General features: G+C 39.6%; 1 protein-coding gene and 1 long non-coding RNA gene across 2 annotated transcripts; both read left to right on the top strand.

The window, feature by feature from the left end:
* The first annotated feature begins 889 nt into the window (after positions 1–889).
* Positions 890–2,583, top strand: LOC131342701 (serine/threonine-protein kinase pim-1-like). The gene is made up of 3 exons (XM_058373839.1): positions 890–934; positions 1,084–1,453; positions 1,536–2,583. The coding sequence occupies exons 1-3, from the start codon at positions 908–910 to the stop codon at positions 1,814–1,816; spliced, it is 678 nt and encodes a 225-aa protein (XP_058229822.1). The 5' UTR covers positions 890–907; the 3' UTR covers positions 1,817–2,583.
* A 6,145-nt stretch (positions 2,584–8,728) lies between these two features.
* On the top strand, positions 8,729–20,591 carry LOC131342297 (uncharacterized). The gene is made up of 8 exons (XR_009203019.1): positions 8,729–8,818; positions 9,005–9,180; positions 13,393–14,081; positions 14,176–14,266; positions 17,303–17,391; positions 17,902–18,019; positions 18,512–18,562; positions 18,719–20,591. It is a non-coding gene; the product is annotated as an uncharacterized LOC131342297 (long non-coding RNA).
* Positions 20,592–21,247: the final 656 nt, after the last annotated feature.

The raw sequence follows: 21,247 nt of genomic DNA, 5'->3' as shown, positions 1-21,247 counted from the left end.
TCACCGTAAAATCCCAAGGTGTGCCCAAAGGACCATACAGAAAAGAAAGCGCTTGTTCTCGGGGCAGGCTGCAAACCCTTCAGAGCATCAGGGGTGTAAGGAGACGGACCAGCCCAGTAACCTGGCAGATACAACCGAGCCTCTGCAGAAGAGACCAAGAACAGGAAGAAGTCCAGAGGAACCCGCTACCCAACCTATTATACGTCTTTCCAAATGTAAGTCAGAACTCATAGGTGAAATGGATAAAAAGTGGGCTGAGTTACATGAATAAGAGACTTATAATTGGATGTTTTTTGCAGCACATTGGACGAAGGCGTATTTGGAAGGAGAACTGCTGGGTGCAGGAGGATTTGGCTGTGTGTTTGCTGGGATACGGAAAGAAGACGGATTGCCAGTAAGTCTTTCCATTTCTGTTTTTACTCTAGCCTTTAACCAATTTTCTACACAGTTAGAAATAAAGTTGATCAGTGCTCCTAATGTTCAGAAGGTAATCAATAACTTAACAAATTTTAATCTTCTAAGCTTAAATTGCAGTCAATTGCTGCCAGGTTTTAGTCATAATCTTGAATATTAAAACTGAACTCAGGAATGGCAGTGTTCACTGGTAGGTGACTGTGCCTTTTGAAGGAGGCTGATTGTTATACGCCTCTTAACCTCCCTTTATTTTGACACATTTTACTGCTACTCTTGACATCACTGTAGAATTGTGGGATTGGCAATAAAATTGCAAAGCTGTTATTCAAAAGCAGTAATTACTGCTCTTTCATGCATGTCTAAAATGATATAACCTCACAAGCCAAATGAGGCTGAAGACCTCTTTTAGTTACTTTATGTATGTAAATGATTTCATTTAATTACACATAACACATTTATCTTTCCTCAGGTTGCAATCAAGTTTGTCTCCAAGATGATGCCGTATGAAAAACTGCAGCTTGTAAGTTTCTTTATCAAAATATACATCCTACCTATTACTATAACCTAGCACACATACTAAAAATCTAAGAAGACCTCGATAAGTAATATTACAATGGATGGCGTTATAACGTGTGGCACTCATTCTTTCCTTTTTGTCCCATTCTACAGACAGGATATGGATGGCTCCCCGTTGAGATAGCGCTGATGGTCCTTGCGAACAGCAAACCTTGCTCAAAAATCCTCAAGATTCTGGACTGGTACGAAGAGCGAAAACGCTACGTTGTCATTCTGGAACGGCCTGAACCATGTCTGGACCTCGAGGAATTCTCCAGCAAGCAAGGTGGATGTTTGACGGAGTCCGAGGCTTGCATTGTGATGTGGCAGCTGATGGTGGCGCTGAAGCATTGTAAGAGCCAGGGGATACTGCACCGTGATGTCAAGCCAGAAAACATCCTGATTCAGACCAACACGTGGCAAGTCAAGCTGTTTGACTTCGGTTGCGGAGACCTCGTCAAAGACTCCTACAATTACTTTGCAGGTGTCTGATTTGAGACCATGAGTTCTTGGTGGCAGCAAGTACTGTGACTCTTTTCCTAAATCTAATGTATCTTTGTTAACAGGCACACGTCAATATGCCCCTCCTGAGTGGTTCGTACAGGGGCAGTATCGGGCAGACCCAGCTACCGTCTGGTCTGTGGGCGTGACGCTGTACAGGCTGGTGTGTGGCTGTCTGCCTTTCAGGACCCCTGAGGAAACCAAAACTGGCCATTTGTTCTTCCCCGAAAGTCTGTCTCAAGGCAAGAAAGTACAAAGACTGATAAGCTATGGACTAATTAATAGCAGACTGAACTATACCTTATACACAGACTTGAGCAGAGAAAGAAGCATTCATTTATTTTAATGTATTATATTTTATGACTATGAATTAATTAGTCAATATGATAAAATTGACAGGAAATGTGTAGAGCTACAAGTGTGAGGAATTTCTTATGTACTCTACAGCATTTTCTTTAAAGGATTATTTATTGTAAATCAGGTTCTTTATGGGGTTAAGTATTAGATTCTTCTTTCTATGTCTTTTTGATTTATGTACCTGGGTATTGTGTAACAGAGTGCAGCGATCTGATCCGTTGGTGTCTGAGCCCCGATGCAGAAGACAGACCCAGCCTGCAGCAAATAGAGCTTCACCACTGGTTTAACTTACCAGATTAGTGCCAGTTTACAGGAGACAGGGACCACAGCACTAACCTCCTCTTGGGGTCTTCCTCAGGAGTCTGCTGGAGCCTATCCCAGCATACACAGGGTGAAAGTCCATCACAGGGCCACATATAGACAAACAACCACTCCTATGGGCAATTTAGAATTACCAAACAACCTAATGTGACTGTGGGAGGAAACCGGAGTACTCGGAGTAAACCCACGCAGGCACAGGGAGAACATGCAAACTCCACACAGGCCCTAGCCTGTTCAACCCCGGGATTCAAACCCCAGACCGTTTTGCTGTGAGGCAACTGTGCTAACCACTAAGACACAGTGCTGCCTCTTCTTATCATTGTAAATAGTAATATGTTTTTTCAGTTTCATGCTTTTGTTCAGAATTGTACAGAACTTTTGTATAGAATTTGTAATTAATTATAAAACTGTAAATACATCTGAATTTATTGTACAGAATCCTTGTATTTGATTTGAATTTAGTTTTTTAGTTTTTCATTATATCATTATTTTTGTAGATTATTTAATAAAAGAATAAACTACAACAGAGTGGACATTACATTGTTGTTGTTTTTTATCATGGATAAGTGTGTAGGAAGGTGAGGGAAAAATGAGTGCATTACTATTGCTTCTGTAAGAAATTACTTGACAGGTCAATCCCAAATATTTGTTAGGAACAGCAAAAATAAAAAATAAAAACAAACATGACATGATTGCTGGTGGTGCACAATATAAAATTAGCTTGTTTCTTTTCCTGTTACTTTAATTTTCTTCGCAGAGCAGACAATCCTGCCCACAAACATAGATTTCCCAACCAATCCTTCCTCCACAATTTCTGTTTTAGTATTTCTTTCTATTTAAAGGATTTTTAATGAAATAATTTTTTCATCAATTAACCATCTATTAACCATCTATCACTGTACAGGGGTAGTTACTTTCCAACATTCATTATCATGGCTGTGATTGGCATAATGCACCAGAATTTTTATAAAGAAATTTTCATCTGAGAGAGTATCTTTGTTTATGAAATAAACCAGGGAAAGAATTTGTCTTTCATCCGCAGCAGTGGTTTAATGTGGTTGTTAAGGAATTTTGGTGTTCCTGAGCTCACCATTGCATTTTTTTCCTTTGTACCAAACCGATGATTTGACCGCAACTAATCTCCCTGATGGGTTTGTTTTCATTTTTCAGCCTGATAATGGCTGGCTTCACTGGCAGTGATGAATTTTTGGACTTCATATTGAGAGTTACCCTCAAGAGATTCCAAATGCAAAAGCCACCCTCTAGACCTTTTCATCTGCTCACTTCTAAGTGAAATAATGAGAGAATAACACACACATTGTCCTGCAACAGCTTCCTATACTGTTAACCTGAATTGGATAAGAATGATTTTGTTACAGATCGCTTTTGTTACTTTCCCCAGTGGGTATAACTGGAGCAGACACAGTATCGCTAGTACTGGCCCTGATTGATTCACCCGAGTTAAATGATCCGATTCCGCATATTAACTCATGATTCATGAGTCCGAGGTCTAAATTGAACCGATTCTTATTTGTCCTATGGCTGCTACCGTGCTTTTTTTTTTACAACAATGCATAACATTATATATTATACATTAACATTATTAAACTGCATTAAGAGAAAAAGCGGACTCGCGGACCCGGCTCATCGACTGATTCAGTTGATTCTCAGCGGACTCGCGGAATCGGGTTGTAGACTGATTCAGTTGATTCTCAGCGGACTCGCGGAATCGGGTTATAGACTGATTCAGTTGAGAATCTTACATTCATTCACATTTTGCATTTTTGTTCAGTTTGGTTGTTTTATTCCTTATTTAAGATATTTATTTTTATTCAATTTGGATACTTCTGCACTTCTACATTTAACATATTTAATAAATTTTTGTTTCACTGGTATCGTAAGTCTTGATTCTTTTTAATTGACACAGGGACATGTTTATCCTTCCTGTCAGTGGCGGAACAGGTTGGTTACCCATCATGCAATAGTCAAAGATTTTCTAAAAACTTGCAATTACTATTACATACAAGCCATAACATAACAGTACATAACTATACTCATTACATTATTATAGCGTATAATCACCTGCATTAATCCCACCATTCAATTACTATAGGGTGAAAAAAAAATCCACTACTATTTCCCAGCATGATTAGAGTTTGTACAGGAAATGAGGGCTATTAAAGAATTACTGACTGAAAAGGAATCACTGACTCGATTCATTTCAGTGAGTGATTCAATGAAACCCGAGTCTTTAAAAAGAATCCCAAAATCCTTTAAGAGAAGGAAGGAAGAAAAAAGAGAAGAAAAGAATGAAAGCAAGAAAGCAAAGGAGAGACAGAATGCCATGTGTGATTTATATTCACCTGTTTTGTAAAAAAAAAAATTTAAATGTGCTTTTTTACAAAAAAATCAGACCAGGATTCAATTCAAACTTCAGACAAGGATTAAATTAATTAATATAATTTAATTCAGTTTAGAAATGGCAACTGTTAGTCTACAGAAACATTCCTGCTGTCAAAATGAGTCAAGTTCTAACTCCTGTGTATTTAGTTGACTTTGATTATTTAATTATCTGCAAAATATGGCTTCTCAGTACAACCTATTGTTAGAAATATTCTTTTTTTCTTTTTTTTTACGTAGATAAGAATAATACAGCACAAGACACACACCATAACAATATAACAATAAGTGATAAATTATTATAAAATACAAACAAAGTATAGAAATCTATAAACAAAAAACTACCAATATTTATATTATTAAATATACACTATATTGCCAAAAGTATTCGCTCACCTGCCTTGACTCGCATATGAACTTAAATGACATCCCATTCCTAATCCATAGAGTTCAATATGACGTTGGTCCACCCTTTGCAGCTATAACAGCTTCAACTCTTCTGGGAAGGCTGTCCACAAGGTTTAGGAGTGTGTTTATGGGAATTTTTGACCATTCTTCCAGAAGCGCATTTGTGAGGTCACACACTGATGTTGGACGAGAAGGCCTGGCTCTCAATCTCCGCTCTAATTCATCCCAAAGGTGTTCTATCGGGTTGAGGTCAGGACTCTGTGCAGGCCAGTCAAGTTCATCCACACCAGACTCTGTCATCCATGTCTTTATGGACCTTGCTTTGTGCACTGGTGCACAGTCATGTTGGAAGAGGAAGGGGCCAGCTCCAAACTGTTCCCACAAAGTTGGGAGCATGGAATTGTCCAAAATGTCTTGGTATGCTGAAGCATTCAGAGTTCCTTTCACTGGAACTAAGGGGCCAAGCCCAGCTCCTGAAAACAACCCCACACCATAATCCCCCCTCCACCAAACTTTATACTTGGCACAATGCAGTCAGACAAGTACCGTTCTCCTGGCAACCGCCAAACCCAGACTCGTCCATCAGATTGCCAGATGGAGAAGCGCGATTCGTCACTCCAGAGAACGCGTCTCCACTGCTCTAGAGTCCAGTGGCGGCGTGCTTTACACCACTGCATCCGACGCTTTGCATGGCACTTGGTGATGTATGGCTTGGATGCAGCGGCTCGGCCATGGAAACCCATTCCATGAAGCTCTCTGCGCACTGTTCTTGAGCTAATCTGAAGTCCACATGAAGTTTGGAGGTCTGTAGCGATTGACTCTGCAGAAAGTTGGCGACCTCTTCGCACTATGCGCCTCAGCATCTGCTGACCCCGCTCCGTCAGTTTACGTGGCCTACCACTTCGTGGCTGAGTTGCTGTCGTTCCCAAACACTTCCACGTTCTTATAATACAGCTGACAGTTGACTGTGGAATATTTAGGAGCGAGGAAATTTCACGACTGGATTTGTTGCACAGGTGGCATCCTATCACAGTTCCACGGTGGAATTCACTGAGCTCCTGAGAGCGACCCATTCTTTCACAAATGTTTGTAAAAACAGTCTGCATGCCTAGGTGCTTGATTTTATACACCTGTGGCCATGGAAGTGATTGGAACACCTGATTCTGATTATTTGGATGGGTGAGCGAATACGTTTGGCAATATAGTGTATAATAACAGTACACTATAATGTATAATAACAGTACACTATAATGAATAATAACAGTACACTATGATGTATAATAACAGTACACTATGATGTATAATAACAGTACACTATAATGAATAATAACAATACACTATGATGTATAATCACAGTACAGTATAATGTATAATAACAGTACACTATGATGTATAATAACAGTACACTATAATGAATAATAACAGTACACTATGATGTATAATAACAGTAAACTATAATGAATAATAACAGTACACTATGATGTATAATCACAGTACAGTATAATGTATAATAACAGTACACTATGATGTATAATAACAGTACACTATGATGTATAATAACAATACACTATAATGAATAATAACAGTACACTATAATGAATAATAACAGTACACTATAATGAATAATAACAGTACACTATGATGTATAATAACAGTACACTATAATGAATAATAACAGTACACTATGATGTATAATCACAGTACAGTATAATGTATAATAACAGTACACTATGATGTATAATCACAGTACAGTATAATGTATAATAACAGTACACTATGATGTATAATAACAGTACACTATAATGAATAATAACAATACACTATGATGTATAATAACAGTACACTATGATGTCACCATAAAACATCAAAGATTTTGAATAATGGATACAAGAATAGTATACGTTTTGGAAGCCTTTGAGTTTAAAGGTTCTGACATGTATTTAAAGGAGGAAAAGAGGGACTTCTGTCCATCTTTTCAGCGCAGGGATTGGGGAAGAAAGATGTAACGGGCCGATGTGATTTGGCCGAGAAAGATTTCCCAGGTGAGCTGTGATTGGCCGGCTAAACATCTCACAGATTCATCCTTGCGCATCTCCAAGTACAGAAAAGAGCAACTCAAAAAAAAGCAACTCAACTCTACAAGAGCAACTCAAAATTCGCTTCCAGTACTTTCACATCATGCAGCATCGCATAGACCTTTTTGCAGACCCTCTGAACGCGTCTGTCAGTGAGCAGGCTGGAGTGTCAGAGCTAGAACTCTGCAAACTTCAGGCCGACTCCTTCTTTCAGTCAAGGTGCAACGAGAGGGGGCTTGCATTTTGGAAACTGCTACCAGAGTCCTGTTTTCCCCTGCTCAGTCATTTTGCACTGTTAATGCTTAGCATGTTTGGCACCAAAGACAGAAACAGGCGGTCAGATGACAGTCTCTTTCAGCTACTGCAAGTTGGCTGTATAAATTTTCAGACTGACATTGATTTAATTCTGCACCAGCAAGAGAGACCACAAGTTTCCCATTGGAACTTTTTGATAGTGGGAATGATGTCTGAATTGAACAGTAAATGCATATATTTGTGGGTTGGTCTGTTAAGAAAAGTGATGTACTGAATTGTTCTTATACTTATATTTAACCTTTTAAATAATATTTGGTTTTGAATTTATGTAATATTCATTTTTAATCATTTTGTTCTTTGAGGGTGGGTTGAGTATGTTCTCTAGGCTACTAATTTAAGAGGGCCTTGTTTGTTAGAGATTTTAAAGCAAAGCAGTTAAGATGTTTAGCTGAAATGCTTGTCAACTGACAATAAAATTGTCATTTAGAATTAGAATTAGCATAATTGCAAAGTTATACTTAAAATCTTTAAAGACACATTGCATTAATTGTACACTGTGTTTTCTCAATAAAAAGGAAATTAAGTAAAATGATGTAAAATGTGTGTGTGGATCAGCAATCTGGTCTGGCCCCCTAGGTATAAAGGAGAAAAATGCTGGCCCTCGTCATTATCAAAGTTGCCCATCCCTGTTTTAATGTATTATATTTTACGACTCTGTATTAGTTAGTCAGTATGATGAAATTGACAGGAAATTTGTAGAGTTACAAGTGTGAGGAATTTCTTATGTACTCTACAGCATTTTCTTTAAAGGATTATTTATTATAAAGCAGGTTCTTCATGGAGTTAAGTATTAGATTCTTCTCTCTACGTCTTATTGATTTATGTACCTGTGGTACAGAGTGCAGTGATCTGATCCGTTGGTGTCTGAGCACCGATGCAGAAGACAGAACCAGTCTGGAGCAAATAGAGCTTCACCACTGGTTTAACTTACCAGGTACTTATCAGGAGACAGGGACCACTGCACTAACCTCCATCTGAAAATTTAAATACATCTGAACTTTTGTACAGAATTATAATCCATGCATTTGATTTCAAATGAATTTTGTTTTTCTCTTTATTAAATTTTCTAATTATTTCATTGTTTTTGTGGTTTATTAAATAAACAATAAACTAAAACAGAGTGTGCATTACATTGGTTTTTTTTCATGTCATAGGTGAGAGCAAAATGAGAGCATTAATATTGCTTCTGGAAGAAATTACTTGACATATCAGTCCCAAATATTTGTTAGGAACAGCAGTCCAAAATATTACATACATTTGGGTTTAATTATATATATATAATATATTATATATATATCACATACATTTGGGTTTAATTATGTAAAAGCCTGCTCTATCTGTCTTAGAAAATTGGGAGTTTTATTTTGAAGGGTATTGCATCCTTCAGAGTGATAATGATTGCAGCAGTAATGAACGGTTGTACGCGCTGATTGTTTTGGTTCTTCATGGTTTCTAAGGTTTAAAGGCATGAGGTCTGTATATATTTCTTTATCGTTAGTTAATGGGGTCGAGTTTAGACAAGACTTTTAATGCGTATCTTTATACATTGTTCAGCTCTTACGGTGATTTCTGAAGTTATAAAGGATATTTCTACGGTGTTGAATGTACAATAAAGCTTTCAGAAACGTCAGTAAACGTTTCGGCCATCATTCGGACAGGGTCCGCTACAGTAAGAGCTTCATCTTCGCTGGTTCAGATGCTCGCTGCACGTGCTGACTCACGGTTTCACCGTGACGATGGTCAATGGACTGCAGGACTTCGGAATCGGCGTGATGGTCTACGGAGCTGAGACACGAACAAGAATCTGAAAGCCTGCTCCAGACGGGAACAGAAGGTACAAAAGAAAAGGATATAAAAGGTACAGTTAAACGTAAAGATAAAAATACATCGGAACTTCAGTGTCATGCACAAGACAGTACAGAGCTCCCTCGACGTTCAGAACATGATCATAAGCCTAAGAAGAAAATACTTGCTTATTAGAAAGATGATTGCTCTAAGAAAGAGAAAAGGTTAACCACTTTTTATGAGCAATGGAAGATCTCGTAAAGTAGGACAGGACTTAAAAACAGACATATCTGATAACCAGCTTGCTGAAATTACTGACTCTCTTGAGGACAAAAAGAAGTGTATCATGAAAATCTTCAGTGACATAAGGGTATATGTTACACCTGCTGCTATCGTCAAAATTGTGTTAGAAAGAATGACAGCTGTAGATGGCGAGTTTGATGCAGAAAGAGAAAGGGGCCTGTTACGTTTTAATCAACACGCTGGAGAGCCTGAATGTCTTTTTAGCCACTTCACTTTACTTGTTTTTTTATTTTGCACGTGGGCACACAACATGTCTCTTAGCACAACTTGCCGTTCACCCTCTGAACTGTCCGGACACACACACACACACACACACACTTTCAGAACCAAAATTACATGTGATCATTCATAACATCACATCTTGCCCCCTTTAAAAGTAAAGCACTATCTCTTTGGGAATCTTTACTTCTATTAACTAACTCTTATGTTAAAAGTTATTAAACAACAACTTTTTTTTAACTAACAGTAATTGCAGTTAAACAGTGAGATATTACAAGTAACCGTTATCTTTTTCAACTACCCAGTCCTTGAAATATTTAACAAATTTCAATAAGCCTTTCAGGAAGTCTAACAGGTTGTCTTGGTTTGCAAGACATTGCAGGAGAGACAGTAATCCCTTTTGTCATAGTTGAGTTTGCAAAATCCACAGGACTGACATCATGTTTGTTCACTAGTGGAAACATCAGACAGTCCTTGGTCATTTGGTTGCGAATCAACCTCTTGAACTGCCACTTGTGTTCTCAGTTCCAGATCTCATATGAATGCGGAAACAATTCTCTTTCCACTTTGCCTTGTTGTGTCCAGTGTGCCTGTTGCATAGTTTAGGATACAAACTTCTTTTCGTAGTGCCATTTTTGCCTGTGTTTGTGTATCTGTTTTGTGGCTTTGATTTTGCTTACTCCTGTAGACTTTAACAGGTCCTCATGGCTAGGTAAATGGGTGCATATCCGTCAACCCATCAGCGTTTGGCCAGGGGACAACCCATTTTGCAATTGTGCACTCCTGTAAATCATCAAACTCCTGTGGAAGTCTGCTTTTTCGTCTTTATTTTTTTTCATGAGACCCTTCACAATATTTACAGAACTCTCTGCCAGCTCATTGGACTTAGGGTGGTTTGGGCTTGAAGTAGTGTGCTGAAATCCCCACTCGTTAGTGAAAGAACTAAACTCCCTGCTGGTAAACTGAGGACCATTATCAGAAAACATCTCACAGGGAACTCCATGTCTAGCAAAGACTGTCTTTAGGAAACCAATGACAGCTTGGCTGGATGTCACCTGAAGTGTTGCAACCTCTGGATAGTTAGAGAAATAGTCAGTAACTACAATATGGCTCTTACCATTGCACTGAAAAAAATCTATTCCGACCTTTTGGTATGGACAATCAGACACAGGATGAGGCATGAGTGGCTCTACTTATTGCTTAGATTTACATGTGAGACATATTTCACATGAGGCTGTGGTCTGACTGATGTCATGGTTTATCCTTGGCCAGTACATGACCTCCTGGGCTCTGCGTTTACATTTCTCCTCTCCTAAATGCCCCTCATGAATTTTCTGCAGCATTTCTTTTCGCACTGATGCTGGGATGACAAACTTCTTTCCTTTTCCGTAGATGATGTCATTCACTACTGAAAGTTCAGCTTTGCAGGTCCAGTAATCTTGGATTTGCTTTGGACAATCAGTTTTATTTTCTGGCCAGCCTTTCAGTATGAACTCTCTAAGCTCTTTCAATGCTCAGTGGCTGGATGGAACCTTATGTCAACATATGCTTGTATGTCTGCACTTTTCTCATCTTCAGAATTTTCATGCTTGTCTACAGCCCGAGAGAGTGTCCGCTTCAAACATGAATTTTTCTGGGGTGTAGATCATTTTGACGTCATATTTCATACAGGGCTGAAACGATTCCTCGAGTAACTCGAGTAATTTGAATACAATAAAATCATCGAGGCAAATTAGTTGTCTCGAAGCTTCGTTTAGTCCATTTACTGTAACTACACACACAGAAGCTTCAGGCCAAAGAAAACGGCAGAAAGTTTTCAAAGTTTGGGATCATTTCAAACTAAAACAGACAGAAAACTCTGTACAGTGTGATTACTGTAAGACGGAACTATTTAAGACTGTAAATCAGTATGGTGGCTAGTTATGATGTCCCTAATTTAGCTAAGTTTTGTGAAAGCCTAAGCATCGTTCATTTTGATAGCCTCACTCTCTCTCTGTCACACACACACACACACACACACACACCAGTATGTAGAGAGACATTTAAGAGGGTTTATTCTCCAAATAACTCTAATTTCCCCCAGATGATGCATCCAGCTTGCAGAACCACTTTGCTCCAGTGAACTGAGACATGATTTCTTCTCTGGTTGGCAGTTTAAAATGTTCACGTTTTATGGCCCTGTTGAGATCTCTTGGGTCAAGATATATTCTCAAAGCTCCATTTTTCTTGAGCACAATAACAAGTGAGCTCACCCAGTCTGTTGGTTCATCAACTGTCTTTATAACCTTTAGCTTCTCCATGTCAGCTAATTCGTCATTAAGTTTTCTTCTCAAAGCAAATGGAACATTTCTGCATGCATGTACAACTGGTGTTATTGTGTCATCAACACTTATTTTATCCTTCCCAGGCAGACATCCTAGTCCTTCAAAAACATCTTCATACTCCTGCATGAATGAGGTTTCATTTGTTTCAATCTGTGATGCCACTACAAACACCTTCCTTTTTTTTTTAAATTTTTAGCACGTGCTCAGTCCTAAAATTGGCTGGACATTCTTTTCCACAATCAGCATCTGTGACTTTACCTGCTGTCCCTTGTGTTTAAGAGTCACCAAGCAGCTCCCTTTGACAGGGACATTGTCACCAGTGTATCCTGTTACTTTCGTTTTCACTGGATGTATTTTGATTTTGAGGGTTTTGTAGTCAGAATTAGACAAGAGATTGACTTGTACTGCAGTATCTAATTTGAAGCCAATTTTTACGTTTACGGTCAGTGGTACAATCCATTCAGCTTTGTCTGTTGTGCTAGTCTGTACAGAATCAACAAAGAATTTGTCAGGCTGCTCTTCAACTGAGACCATTATTAGGAGTCCCACAAACTATTTTGTCCCTCACAAGTGAGTCTCTTAAACCTCCAAATTCACAAGTCTTACTCAGTCGAAAGAAAAACTTGTTCCTATCAAAAGTGACATTCTTACTTGGCACGAAGAATTCCTCAAAGTTTGCCATTAGAACAGTCAGTTAGATTTGCGCCATTGAGTTGAAGCTATTACAAATGTCCAGTGCATCTTCACCTATTACATGCAAAAACATGGATGCCTTTAGCTTTTCATCGCCTCTCCCTGCACCGCTAGCTGCTAGATAGATGTTGAATCTTTGCTTGAAACGTTTCCAGTTATCAGTATAGGAGCAGCATAGGTGATGGTGGATTTAAGCTCTCCATGACGGGAAAAAAAACAAGACTGTGAGTCAGGCCTTCTCGTTCAACATCAGTGCATGACCTCACAAAAGCACTTCTACAGGAATGGTCAAAAATTCCCATGAACACACTCCTAAACCTTGTGGAAAGCCTTCCCAGAAGAGTTGAAGCTGTTATAGCTGCAATGGGCAGGCCAGCTCCATATTAAACACTACAGACTAAGAATGGGATGTCATTAAATTTCATGGACCTAAAATTTAGCTAAATTTTCTCGATTTTTATCTTAAATCCAGTCCAATATTATAACTTTTTATAGTATCTTTATTAGCCGATAGTATCCCATAATATTCTCATTTCAAATGCTTTTTATATCATTAGTTATATTTGTTTTCCAGAACACCCGCTTATAGCCGGTTAGCCCATTAGCACGCTAAACCGTTAGCCCGGCTACCACAAGTTTGTTTATGTTTTTCACACCAATTATCTCTGTTGTGCTACTGCTCTTAAACACTATGTCGGTTGTGGGTCTGCCTTTGAGTGCAGGTGAGGATTCATTCGAGCTGCACTCTGTGGACTTGGAGCTGGAGGCCATGGAGAAGCAGATCCACAACCTATAAATGAAGCTAGCCCAGCTGTGAGAGCGGAACGCCGCGCTGGAATCATCCCGGATTGAGCTCACCTGTCCCAGGTAAACCCGTGGCGTGAAACAAACACTCCCACAACCTCAACTCCGTGTTCTTCTCTGCCCAGGCCCAACGCACCAAGGACGCAGCCCGCCCAGGTTTCCTTCACTCCGGTGCCTGGGTACCACGCAGCCTGGATGCAGCAGCAGCGGAAGACACGAGCCAAGCCCTGGGCGAGGACCTCTCCCCTTCCCCACCCGTTTTCGAGATCTCAACCCGCAACCACTTCGCTCCCCTTTGCGAGACGGAGTGCGATGTGGTGATCATCGGAGACTCCACACATCCGTGCTACTGCGGCTAAAGGTAAGGTGCGCACTCGCTGTTTTCCTGGTACTCGTGTTGTTGATGTCACTGCACAGGTACAGCGATCCTGAATAAGAACATCGGAGCTGTGGTCCTCCATGCTGGCATGAACGACATCAGGCTGAGGCAGACGGAGATCCTGAAGAAGGACTTCAGGAGCCTGGTGGAGAAGGTTCACACCACATCGCCTATGACGAGGATCAACGTGTCAGGACAACTTCCCACATTCCATTGAGAAATCAAGAGGTTCAGTAGGCTATTTAATGAATGGTTAGTCTTGGTGTCAAGACCAGAAATTACCCTTTGTTGATAATTGGAATATTTTCTGGGGGCGTCCTAGGCTCTACCGTTCTGATGGCCTGCACCCAAGCAGAGTTGGAGCAGCAGTCCTCTCGGACAACATCTCCAGGACTCTACGCTGCATCTGACTGGTAAGTCATACCTTCGATCACAATTATAATAGCTACTGTTCAACTCACCAGACTGATACAAATGCACACACAGCTCGTCCTATAGAAACTGTGTCTGTTCCCCGAATAGTGAGATCAAAGGATAAATTCGTTAATAGCTCTCGAAATAATCTAATCACAATTAAACCTGACAAAGGCCAAATAAGTAAAGAAAAACAATTTCTAAAGTTTCGGCTTCTCAACATTAGATCCCTTGCACCGAAAGTAATTATTGTTTATGAAATGATCTCAGATTATAGTTTCGACACACTCTGTCTTACCGAAACCTGGCTTAGACCAAACGAATACATTGGTCTAATGAGTCTACTCCTTCAGGATAGTCCTATAAGCATGAGCCCCGTCAGACTGGTCGTGGAGGTGGTGTTGCAACCATCGATCACATCTCTTGTACCGTTACTCAGAAAATAGGACCCAGGTTTAGCTCATTTGAAGTGCTTATCCTTAATGTTGCACTCACTGACATACATAAAAAAATCCCTATTATATCTTGCGCTGGCCACCGTATATAGACCCCTGGAAACTCTTAAAGAGTTTGCACACTTCCTCTCAGATTTTTTGATCAGTTTTGACAAAGTGTTAATCGTAGGAGACTTTAACATTCATGTAGATGATGCTAACGATGCTTTAGGACTCACATTTATAGATAAATTCCTTTGGGGTTAAAGCAAAACATTAATAGACCAACTCATCGTTTTAATCATACGCTAGATTTAGTTATATCACATGGGACCGATGTCACTGATATAGCCATTCTACCTCAAAGCGATGACATCACAGACCATCACCTATTAGTGTACACTCTACCTGTAGAACATATTAGACATGTCTCTCCACGTTATCAATTTGGTAGAACTATTACTCTGACCACTAGATTCACAAGCAATCTGCCAGATCTGTCTCAACCTCTTACTAGACCCCTAAATGCACATGATTTAGATGAAGTAACTAACAGCATAGGCACTATTTTCACCAGCACACTAGAAACTGTTGCCCCCATCCGACTAAAAAAGGTCATAGATAAAACACCTGCACCATGGTATAATAGTCATACTCACGCCCTCAAGAGAGCAACCTGTAACCTCGAGGGAAAGTGGAGAAAAACCAAATTAGAAGTTTTTAGTATTGCGTTTAAAGACTATTTAAGACTTTGTCCAGATATAGACAGGCTCTAAAAGCTGCTAGGGCTGAGCATCTGAGCAAGTATTTCTGAGAGAGTATTTCATCACAGTTTAGTAGTGAGACTAAATGAATTTATTTTATGACTTTATGAATTTCTTCACTGAAACAATTGATAGTATCAGGAACAAAATATTGGATGTTCAACCTTTGACAGCATCCGGTTGTCTAGACCAGCCTAAAGCTCCACATTTAAAGCTACAATGCTTTACCAGTATAGGGCAGGAAGAGCTATTTAAACTTATCACCACAGCTAAATCAACAACATGTTTGTTAGATCCAATTCCAACTAGATTGCTGAAAGAAGTGATACATGCAGCTGGAGAGCCTCTTCTCAATATTATTAATTCCTCGTTATATCTGGGTCATGTCCCAAAATCTCTCAAGTTAGCAGTTATTCAGGCTCTTCTTAAGAAACCTAAACTAGACCCTAATGAACTATCAAATTACAACCTTCCATTTATATCAAAAATTTTAGAAAAAGTGGTGTCAGCTCAATTATGCAATTATGCTTACAGGAAAACAATATCCTTGAAGAATTTCAGTCAGGTTTCAGGCCTCATCAGAGTACAGAAACTGCACTAGTTAAAATCCCAAATGACTTGCTTTAGCTTTGGACCAAGGCTGCATCTCCATATTAGTCCTGCTTGATCTTAGTGCTGCGTTCAACACTATAGATCATAACATTCTCGTAGCTCGCTTACAAAATCACATAGGTTTGCAGGGACAGGCATTAAAATGGTTTAGATCCTACCTGTCTGATCGATCACACTGGTCCCACAAGGATCAGTTTTAGGACCTCCTGCTTTTCTTGGTATACATGCTTCCAATGGGTAACATCATTAGAAGGCATGGGATTAGTTTCCATTGTTATGCCGATGATACCCAGTTATATATCTCATCAAAACCAGATGAGATATCTAATTTGTCTAGATTAACGGAGTGTGTTGAAGATATTAAAGATTGGATGACCGATAATTTTCTATTACTAAATTCTGATAAGACAGAGATATTACTTATTAGTCCAAAAACCAGTACACAAAAGCTCTCACAATTCAGCTTGCATTTAGAAGGATGTACTATTACTACTAGCTCAACAGTGAAAGACCTGGGCGTAATATTAGACAGCAACTTGTCCTTTGAAAATCATATTTCCAATATTACAAAAACAGCGTTCTTCCATCTTAGAAATATTGCCAAGCTTAGGCACCTTTTATGTGTATCTGATGCAGAAAAGCTGGTTCATGCATTCATGACCTCCAGACTGGACTATTGTAATGCATTACTAGGTGGTTGTCCTGCATCTTCAATAAACAAGCTACAGTTAGTCCAAAATGCAGCCGCCAGAGTTCTTACCAGGTCAAGAAAATATGATCATATAACTCCAATATTATCATCCCTGCACTGGCTACCTGTTAAGTTTAGAATTGACTATAAACTAGCACTACTTACGTTCAAGGCTCTAAATGGTTTAGCTCCCACTTATCTGGCCAGTCTTCTAACACGTTACAATCCACCACGCTCTTTAAGATCACAAAACTCTGGACTTCTGGTAGTTCCCAGAACATCAAAGTCTGGGGGTAGAGGGTTTTCGTATTTAGCTGCTAAACTTTGGAATAGCCTTCCTGACGGTGTTCGGGGCTCAGACACAGTCTACCAGTTCAAACGTAGACTAAAGACTCTTTAGTCTGGCATACATTTAATACATCCCATAACCTTGTACTCCAGTACATCTGATTAAATGCACATTATCATCTAGTGCTGCTAATATTATGAACAGCAGCGACTCTAATTCCTTTCCACTTGTTTCCTTTCTTCTAGCCATCCCGAGGCATACAGAGATTGTGCCAGCTCCAGTGGCATCCAGAGATGGACCAGCTCCAGCCGGGTTCTGCTTTGTGAGGATTCGGGTATTCAAAGCAACACTGCCAAACTTATGTGGACGACAACAACCTCCTTATTATTTTACATAACATTCTACACATGCTGTATCTGCATCACACAATTGACTATACATAAATGCACAAAGGACATTGTTCATATCACACTCTCTGGTGTTTACAATAATTTATAATCACACTCTCCACTGTCACCCAAATGAGGATGGGTTCCCTTTTGAGTCTGGTTCCTCTCAAGGTTTCTTCCTCATACCATCTAAGGGACTTTTTCCTTGCCACAGTCACCTCAGGCTTGCTCACTTGAGATAACATCTAGGACTGTTTGCCTGTTTATATGTTTGTTGTTTCTTATGTAAAGCTGCTTTGATGGAACGCTCTTTGTTAAAAGTGCTATAAAAATAAAATTGAATTGATTTGAATGTGCATGTAAAGGCAGACGTCCCAAAACTTTTGGCTATAAAGTCGATATTACTATTTGCACATACTGAACACTTGTAAATAAATTACAGTGTTTTCTCTAAGTCAACCTTTAGGGACATAATAATCACATTGGACGAAGGCGTATTTGGAAGGAGAACTGCTGGATGCAGGAGGATTTGGCTGTGTGTTTGCTGGACTACGCAAAGAAGACGGATTGCCAGTAAGTCTTTCCATTTCTGTTTTTACTCTAGTCTTTGACCAGTTTTCTACATAATCAGAAGTTGATCAGTGCCACTAATGGACAAAAGGTAAGCAATCACGTCTTAACAAATTTTAATCTTCTAAACTTCATTTGCACTCAAATTAGAGAAAAGCATTATAACAATATTAAAACTGAACTCAGGAATGGCAGCGTTCACTAGTAGGCACTAGTAGTTCCTTTTGAAGGAGGCTGATTGTTATACGTCTCTTAACCTCCCTTTACTTTGACATCTTTTGCTGCTACATTTGACATCATGGATCACTGTAGCATTGTGGGATTGGCAGTAAAGTTGCAAAGCTGTTATTTAAAAGCAGTAACTACTGCTCTTTCATGCATAAAAATAAAATGATGGAACCTCACAAGCCAGATGAGTCTGAAAAGCTCTTTTAGTTACTTTATGTATGCAAATGATTTGATTTAATTACACATAACACATTCATCTTTCCTCAGGTTGCAATCAAGTACGTCTCCAAAAAGATGCCATATGAAAAACTGCAGCTTGTAAGTTTCTTTATCATGATGCACATCTTACCTATTACTATAATCTAGCACAAAAGCTAAAAATAAGATTTCTAAGAAGACCTTGATAAGTACTATTACAAAGGATGGCATTATAATGTGTGGCACTCATTCTTTCCTTTTTGTACCATACTACAGACAGGATATGGATGGCTGCCCATTGAGATAGCTTTGAAGATCCTTGCAAACACAGAACCTTGCTCAAAAATCCTGAAGATTCTGGACTGGCACGAAGAGGCAAAGTGATATATCGTACTCCTGGAACAGCCTGAACCATGTGTGGACCTCGAGGAACTCTCCGGCAAGCAAGGTGGATGTTTGACTGAGGTCGAGGCTCACAATGTGATGTTTCAGCTGATGGAAGCACTGAAGCATTGCAAGAGCCAGGGGATACTGCATCGTGATGTCAAGCCAGAAAACATTCTGATTCAGACAGACACGTTTCAAGTCAAGCTGTTTGACTTGAAAGAGACCTCGTCAAAGACCCTTACAGTTACTTTGCAGGTGTCTGATGTCTAAATCTAATGTATCTTTGTTAACACTTGAATATGCCCCTCCTGCTCCTCGAAAGTCTGTCTCAAGGCAAGGAACTATACTCAATTTAATACTTTTGAAAAAGTTTGATTTTCAGATTAGGATGTAAATTCTCCCAACCAGGAGAGGGTGCTAGTTCCAGCCAGCAGCAAGGTGCTAGGGCGAAATTGTAAAGCAATGCACGATTGATATGGCTAAAGCATTTGGAGAAGAGAAAATAGTCAAGAACTTTGAGTCTGTATCTTTGTCCCGCTGAACAGTAACACGTCGAATTTCTGACTTTCAATGTCAAATCTAAGAAAAGCTGAAACTTGCAATAAACAATTGCAAATACTGGCACAGACGTGACAGATGCCAGTCAGCTCCTGATCTTTGCAAGAACGATTACAGAGAACTTTGATGTTCAAGAGGAGCTGTTAAAGCTTGCTTCATTACATGACACCACTTTTTCAGAACTGACACTGAAAAGGGAAATTAAAAAGTTTTTGGATTTAGGGTCTCTAGCTTATATAATCAATGAGAAAATGAATCTCAAATAGCAAGCATTCTGTTATTTAGAAATGAGTTTGTATTGTGATTTTCCTTTTGAATTACCAAAGACCTGAGGAATTACTGTACAATGTCTGTTTAATCATTGCCTCTCAGTCCTATGTAGACGTTGTGTTGGAATGTAATGTTAAGCTCCAACTCTTCTGCATTCACGCGTCTCCTGAACATCTCCCGATCAGCTACCGGCTCTTTGCGTGTTCGCTCGGCCGAGGTGGAGGGTCAGCGCGCACACAGGAGCAGCAGTGGAGTGAAGTTCTGTGTTGTGTCCGATCGTCAGTCAAGAGGAGCTGAACATGCCTTAGAGTTCTTGTACTTGTTGGATTCTGTATCACAAGTCAGAGTCTGCTGTTGTGTGGACCACCTGTCTGGCATTAAACTGACACCAAAACCAGCACATGTTCACATGTTCATAATTATACCTGGCTGCTTGATCTGAAATTTTTTACATCACTTAAGTATGTGGTGGTGTATTCATCAAGTGCAAATGACAGAAATTTCAAGAAAATTTTCATGATGTACCAAGTTTTTTTTTTTCTTTTTTCTTTTTCCACTCTGTTTCCTTCACCTGTCTGTCTTGTCATTGAGAACTTTGAAAGGGCTCAAAGTTGAATGTAATCCACCATCTAATTGTTCATACTAATTTTCAGGATCAAATATATATATATATATATATATATAATCATTGTTTACAACCTGTGTCTTGTGTTGTGTACCACACAAATGGGCAGATTAGTGCAGTTAGTGGACAGTAATAACCGCTTAATATTTTAACATGGTGTACAGGATTAACATAAGTAAAGTTGTCTTTATTTGTCACATGTACATTACTGCACAGTGAAATTCATTCTTCGCGTATCCCATCCTTGGGGGTTGGGGTCAGAGCACAGGGTCAGCCATGCTGCAGCACCCCTGATGCAGCAGGGTGGGTTGGGGGCCTTGCTCATGGGCCCAATAGTGGCAGCTTGGTGGTGCTGGAACCCAGATCTTCTGGTGAACGACTCAGAGCCTTAACCTTAATTGTGATCTGGATCCTAGCACAAACAAACTGACTAATCAAAACAGTAATACATCCATGTAGCTAACATGACAAAATGTATGAGAAACTGAATCTTTTTATTTATTTACAGGTGAATGTTAGACAGTTAGCTAAAACGAGCCACCATGACCAGACTTTTTTTCTTTCCCCCCCCCATAGCCCCCCCTTCACCCTCACCCAAACCCCCACCCCCTCCCCCCGAAAACGTTCCAAAATTCAGATTTTAAAAATACACGAGTGGTGCGGCGTTAGCAACAGATACAACAACAGGAGAAAAACCGGAGAGATAAAACATCGTAAGAAGCGAATATTGGATACAACAAGAGAGGAAATACCGGAGAGATTCAACATCGTAAGAGGTGAGTATTGGATACAACAAGAGAGGAAACACCGGAGAGACTCAACATCGTAAGAGGTGAGTATTGGATACAACAAGAGAGGAAACACCGGAGAGACTCAACATCGTAAGAGGTGAGTATTGGATACAACAAGAGAGGAAACACCGGAGAGACTCAACATCGTAAGAGGTGAGTATTGGATACGACGAC

Source organism: Hemibagrus wyckioides, linkage group LG21 (genome assembly GCF_019097595.1).
Source record: "Hemibagrus wyckioides isolate EC202008001 linkage group LG21, SWU_Hwy_1.0, whole genome shotgun sequence".
Taxonomy (NCBI): domain Eukaryota; kingdom Metazoa; phylum Chordata; class Actinopteri; order Siluriformes; family Bagridae; genus Hemibagrus; species Hemibagrus wyckioides.
Note: the sequence above shows the minus strand (reverse complement) of the source record. Positions and strands in the feature narration are given on the sequence as shown.